Here is a 6,993-nt window from a genome sequence, read left to right on the forward strand (position 1 = left end):
TGAAAAAGCAAGTGTATGGGAGTGTAAGGGACTTTAGTGTTAATCTCTATGGTTAGGGAAGCTAATAAAAAGCTCAGTAATGTAGAGGATCGAGGAGAAACACTTTAATCAGACATCCAGCATAGATCTCCGCTTAGGCAGCAGTCGTTTTTCTGGGGGTTTTCCACGTCGGTGAGATGCGAGCTCCAGCTGCTGATAACTTGGACAGTTATGATCCGAACTTTGGTACGGAGCTCAATCTCCATTCGCCCGCTCGTCGTCGCTTGAGATCGGGCATCGCAGATCAAGGCATGAGTCTGCGTGGTAGCAGGGACTAGTGAAGGCCGAGGAGCTGAAAGGACCGCCGATAGGGTAGCATCTAGCTGAGTGGCCAAGTCAAGGGGTGCTTCCGAGAGACAAGCCAAGCGACTGTGCCGAGGTCGACGACGAGTGTATCCGGCATCGATGGCGACTGAGCCAAGCTGAGGGGATCACCAGTTCAGGTCATCCAAGATAACCTAAGTTATGTATTTGTGATTTGTTTCATACTATCTTTTATGTTCAATGTGTTGTTATGAACGAGAAAGCTACAAAGACTTGAAAGATTAAACTCGAACATAACTGTATACGAACAGTTTGAATTTCCATTATTTCGGTGTCAGAGTAGCAGAGAAAAAAAAAAAAGTCACTCACGTGACAATTTGGAGGTCCCACCGAGACACTGCTACCTGATTAGAAAACGTTATTCAGATACTCTTTTAACATGCTTTAGGCTTAAATGCGATGTTTGTGTTTGATTCATGATTGAAGTTTCATTGCTCAATCGTACGCATTACCGTCATATATTGCATGTTATTATTGTCGATATGATAGCTGTTTCGTATGTTTGATCGGAAACATTACCCCAGTGTGAATCGTACGAGTATGTCGCCTTACGTGACAGTTTGATTGAAGTTTTTCTCCCCAAGGTTATGCCCTTGGTGTTGCCTACTAGAGGCACATGTGTGATGTGGATTCGGGTATTGAATCTGTGTGGAGTGTTGCTCCGTTTTCAAGGTTACGCCCTTGGTGTTGCATGTTATATGCATGTTTGATAGATTCGGGTTTGTGTGCATGAGTCTATGTGGAGTGTTACTCCTTTTTCAAGGTTACGCCCTTGGTATTGCCGGTTAGAGGCAGTGTGATAGATTCGGGGTTTGCATGCATGAATGAATCTGTGCGGAGTGTTATTTTATTGCAAGGTTACGCCCTTGGTGTTGCCTGGTATAGGCATGTTTGGTAGATTGTATTGGGTTTGTACAGTCCCAAATCAATTGTATGCTCATTGGGAGATACAGCTTTAGTATGCTTATTGACAGGGCATGCTTGGTATGTGGAATGTTTGTTGAGTGAACTCGTGTCATTTCACATTGCCTGCATTCCAGTACGCTTTTGACAAGGTACTAGCGGTTTGGTATGTGGAATACTTGTTGAGTGAATTTCAGCTGTTTGTCATTTGCAATTGTACGCTCGTTCGGAGATACAAATTGTTGATAAGTATACGCTGGCTGCAAGGTAGTACTTTTGTCGGACTTTGATAGCTAGGTGCTAGTCAGCTGTTGTTTTGTGCGACTACACGTTTGCTTAGTCTGGAAGTTACATAGTCAGTATGGCTAGTGTTGAGCAAATCAGAGAGTTCTCTTCATTAGGCAGAGAAATGGGCCTTAGTGGTGGTGAATTGAGTAGCTTTGTTTCAGAGCGATGCCAGGCAATTGAAGCAGAGCTTAAAGCTGAACGCGAAATGCGTGAATCTGCCCAGGAAGCTGCCCGTGCAGCTGCCCGTGAAGCTGATCGTGAAGCACGCAAAGCTGATCGTGAACGCGAAGCTCTAGAAAAGGCGCGCGAACATGAAATAAGATTAGCACAGTTGCGTATAGAGGAAGGAACAGCGAATGTTGGTAGGCCCCAGTTAGCTGGCTTAAAGCTGAAAGTATAGGTCGATTTGATGACGCACATGATAAGTTTGATGCTTATGTCACAAAGTTCGAAATGTTGATGAAAAGTCAGAATATCCCGGTAGACATGTGGGTGTTGTATTTGATTTCCAATCTAACAGGCAAAGCGTTAGATGTTGTGAATCGGATGAGTGCTGATGATCGCCAGAGTTATGCTACAGTGAAGCATGAGTTGATGTCATATTATCATCTCACTGAAGAGGGGTATAGGCGGAGTTTTAGATCAGCAAAGCCAATGAAGTTTGAGCGCCCAAAACAGTTTGCTACTCGAATGAAGGGGTATTTTGATCATTGGGTGGAAGAGGCTGAGATTGGGGATACTAGGAAGGATCTAGAAGATTTGATTTTGCAAGAGCAATTTCTGATAGATTGTCCCAGAGAAGTAGTTAGGTTTGTCAAGGAACGAAAATGTAAAGATTTCAATGAGGTAGTTGATTGTGCAGAAATCTATGTAGAAGCTCACGGTCCTCATGCATTTTCGGGTGTACAGAAATCGGAAAGAAACCGATCAGATTCAAAGCCGGAAAGCAAACCGCCCCAACAAAATCAGGTCAAAAGGACTAGTACGTATCAGAAACCGGTTGATGCTCAGTCAAAGGCGGGAAAGACTATGGGAAATAGGACTTTTCAGGGCAGAGGTTGCTATATGTGTGGAAACCCAAATCACATGAGAAGAGATTGTCCCATGTTGTCTAGGCCTGCATCAGCTCAAGGTTTGATGGGTGCTGGGGAAGGTACGGCCCCAAAAGTAGACATGAATGTGGCGAATGAGGTGTCTCGGGGTGATTCTGAGCCGGGAGTTGTTGGCTCGACGGCAGGTTGTTTCCTCCTTGAAAGAGTGGTCAACGACTTTGAGTGTGTAAAGAATGAAGTGGTTGAAAAAGGTGGAATGACATACAATGATGTCGCTGCGAAGGCGAATCGTATGCCGGTTGTGTCTGGAAGACTGATGCCAGATAATACACCCGTGTCTGTTTTGCGTGATACAGGTTGTAGTACGTGCGTGGTGAAAGAGAAATTGGTTAGAAATGACCAACTAACAGGTCAACATCAGGCAGTGAGGTTAATTGACGGTACGGTTAGGCGTTTTCCCGTGGCTAAGGTAGCTGTTGACTCGCCATATTTTGAAGGGGAAGTTGAAGCCGTGTGCATGCCTGATTGTTTGAGTGAGGTAGTTATCGGGAATGTAGAAGGGGCTCGTGAACCGAGTGACCCCAATCTACATTGGGTCCCAAAGAGTGTTGTGTCTGACCCGGATGTAGAGGTCATAACCCCGGATATGGGTCTAGAAAGTTCAAATGATGGTGTAGAACAGGACGTCGAGGTCGCATTCCCGGTTGAGCCGGATGATACAGGGATGGCTGTTCAAACTCTTGCACAAAAGGTGAAGGATTCGAGGCCTAGTAAAGGTTTGACTGTTGCAGATCCTGTTGATAATGTGCGGTCGAGTGAATTTCTAAGGGAACAGAAAGATGATGAGTCGTTGCGCCCTCTATGGCAGAAAAGAGGACATGTTGATAATTTCAAGTGCGAGTTTGACTATGACTATGTGGTCGACGTTGATGGTGTTGCCAAAACGTATCACATCAATTTGTTGAAGAGGTACTATAGTCGAGGTGAAGAGGTACCAGTGGCCAGTTGCTTTGAGGTTGAGGGGGTCGAAGGTAATGAGGAAGTTGTTGAGGTCATGGCTGACGAGGAAGATATGGCAGAGGCTGGTTCTGATTGGAATGGGGAGATGTCCAGTATGCCTAGTGTAGTGCAGATGGAGTTTGTTGACATGGTAACAGTAGATCCAGTCCAATGTGGAATCTCGTTGACGACTGAACGACCAGTGCAATCTCCGCCTCATAGGGTACCTCAGGCTATGGAAGAGGAGATTAGCAAGGAAGTTGATTCCATGTTGAAATTAGGAATAATCGAGCCTTCTAACTCTCCGTCCATTGTGCTAGTCAAAAGGCCGAACGGCTGACCTCATGAGTAGACTGCTGTAACTGTTTATATTGTTGTTGTTTGTAATGGTCCTTGCTTTTCCATTACATGTTGATGAGGTAAGGCTCAAAGAAAGAGAAGAACATAATGATGAAACACATATTTGTTGAGTTGTCATGAATAAAATAATGCGCATGTAACTTCAAATGCTACAAAAGCCTTTCTCTCTCTCTTATTTCTCTTACAGGATCAGCGAATCGCGATTATAATGTAGATGTAAAGGGATTAAGAGTAGGGAATAATGCTTAAGGCTTGGTTAAATTTCACAGTATATGTATTCAAGTATACATGAGGTATTAGAACACTAGGCGTACTAAGAGGTAGCAGGTGTTAACCAGGTAGCAGGATTATATTTTAGTAGATTTTCATCCAGACAAACAGGTAAATAGCAATTATATTATTTTGTTGTAGATAAGATTTGTGCAACATGGAAGTATAGGGAAATGAAAGCCAAAGTACAGACAAACATATTAGGATATCTGAGCAGGAATATGTGATAGTAGAGATATTATCGCTGAAAGGTATCATTATTAGAGGCAATGAAGATTTTGTGTATACATGTTTGATGGTTCTATTTTAGTTATAGAAGACTTAAAGCTTATGCATTTGAAGATGATGTATTAAGAAAGCTATAAGGCCTTTATTAGGAATACCAACAAAGTAAAAGTTGGTTGTTAAAAGGCTTGGGAGATGATTATGAATTGTTTCTTTTCAGAACAAGGATGGCAGAAGAGAAAAGGATAGTGTAATGCATGATGCATATATGCTGTTGATATTGATGTCTATCAGTCTCTCTTTTGAACATATGCATATTGACATACACTGTGAATAGTATGTTGGTTGATTGAATAGCGTGTACCATAAATTTCTTGTAGGATATAATTTTGATATCCCAATTATATCTTAAGGTGGGGGATATTGTCAGGAGAGAAATTTATCTTTGATTTGTCAGTGAAGTGAAATTGAACTTGTTCTAGAAAGCCACTAGGTCAAACTACAAGAAAGTGACTGTCTGGAAATTCATATTAAATGAGGCAAAGTAAAAGTAAAAGAATAAACTGGCATAGCAACAGCGTGTCTAGATCAGTTAAATTTAGACAAGGCAGTCACATGAAATGAGACAAAGCAAAAGTTAAAGAAATAGCATGGCAACAGCATACCCGGTTTGTAGTATTATGTATTAATTCAGACTATAGAAATTGAGTGAATAGAGGTGTTATGTAATAGCTCCCATCCAGGTGGTGGCTAGGAATGTTCTCTAGCTCAGTCGAGACTCAGCTATGTCAGTGTCACTAGGGTGTTGGTTGTAGTTTATTGTTCACAAGTTCATGAGTAAAGATGTTATGTAACAGCAGTCTAGACGATGGCTAGACATATTGTGTAGAGTTTCAATAGGGCTATATTTAAGCATGATGATTGGATGATCCTTTTTGTGTAGAAAAGGCATGAAAAAGCAAGTGTATGGGAGTGTAAGGGACTTTAGTGTTAATCTCTATGGTTAGGGAAGCTAATAAAAAGCTCAGTAATGTAGAGGATCGAGAAGAAACACTTTAATCAGACATCCAGCACAGATCTCCGCTTAGGCAGCAGTCGTTTTTCTGGGGGTTTTCCACGTCGGTGAGATGCGAGCTCCAGCTGCTGATAACTTGGACAGTTATGATCCGAACTTTGGAACGGAGCTCAATCTCCATTCGCCCGCTCGTCGTCGCTTGAGATCGGGCATCGCAGATCAAGGCATGAGTCTGCGTGGTAGCAGGGACTAGTGAAGGCCGAGGAGCTGAAAGGACCGCCGATAGGGTAGCATCTAGCTGAGTGGCCAAGTCAAGGGGTGCTTCCGAGAGACAAGCCAAGCGACTGTGCCGAGGTCGACGACGAGTGTATCCGGCATCGATGGCGACTGAGCCAAGCTGAGGGGATCACCAGTTCAGGTCATCCAAGATAACCTAAGTTATGTATTTGTGATTTGTTTCATACTATCTTTTATGTTCAATGTGTTGTTATGAACGAGAAAGCTACAAAGACTTGAAAGATTAAACTCGAACATAACTGTATACGAACAGTTTGAATTTCCATTATTTCGGTGTCAGAGTAGCAGAGAAAAAAAAAAAAGTCACTCAAGTGACAATAACCATATCAGCCATTGGTATACCAATAATGAATGTTCATGAGTGCAATGTACAAAATATTTAATTAGGTGAAAGACGAAAATGTTCCATTCAACTCTGCTGCGCCTCGTTAAATGGATTTAAAAAAAATCTTTCACCTTACACGTATATTCTGTCCATTGCACGAATTAAAAACATGTATTATTTGTTTTATGTAACGGCTAAAATAGATCATTTCATTTTGATATTTTATTAATGTAAAAACAAGAGAGAATCTGAGATCGAGAGAGTGTTCACTGAGCACTTTACAAACTGTTTACGCTAGCGCGGTGTCGCATACACACACTGCAAACGCGCAAAAGTGCAGTGGAGAAAATTGTACGGATCCAAAATTGCACTATAAATATGGAGCCACAATTGCACGGATGATGACGTCATAGTGAAAAGGGACGAATGATCAATGTCATACAACCAATCAAATGACAAGGATCTCTTCAGGCGTTATATAAAGTACATTATATAGACAGGGTGTCAAATATACCTGCCATAAAGTCCATGATTAGTCTGTAGTGAAATATCAAAGAGACGCAATGATCAATAACACATATGTAGCAGTAAAACACCTCCAAGCGTTGTGTCATAGCAATCATTTCATGCTTCCCAGTGGGTCTCTCGCGTACATATACTCCATACATTCTCTTAGATCACTGAATTATTCAGTGATAATATTTTCGCTCTCATTTTTCATCTATCATTCAAACAGGTGTTCTGGTATTCATTGCAGACTTCGGTAGAAATATGATCTGGAAGGTGAATTCGTCAAGGATCAGCATCTTCCGGAACTACACCCCTCGTCCGTTTGACATCACCGCTAATATGTGGCGGGAAAAGATTTACTGGACAGGATTCAACTCCCCAAATCA

At 42.1% G+C, this 6,993-nt stretch overlaps 1 protein-coding gene across 1 annotated transcript; it reads left to right on the top strand.

The window, feature by feature from the left end:
* The first annotated feature begins 1,973 nt into the window (after positions 1–1,973).
* LOC139737739 (uncharacterized) lies at positions 1,974–3,945 on the top strand. The gene has a single exon (XM_071648416.1). It carries the CDS (start codon positions 2,008–2,010, stop codon positions 3,943–3,945), a length of 1,938 nt encoding a protein of 645 aa, XP_071504517.1. The 5' UTR covers positions 1,974–2,007.
* Positions 3,946–6,993: the final 3,048 nt, after the last annotated feature.

Source organism: Diadema antillarum, unplaced genomic scaffold (assembly GCF_040938485.1).
Source record: "Diadema antillarum isolate AM-2024a unplaced genomic scaffold, OU_Dant_1.0 seq00000702_RagTag, whole genome shotgun sequence".
NCBI classification, from domain to species: Eukaryota; Metazoa; Echinodermata; class Echinoidea; order Diadematoida; family Diadematidae; genus Diadema; species Diadema antillarum.

Bases quoted from the DNA above. Each gene is read 5' to 3' on its own strand.
- LOC139737739 (XM_071648416.1), top strand. From the start codon at position 2,008: ATGTTGATGAAAAGTCAGAATATCCCGGTAGACATGTGGGTGTTGTAT.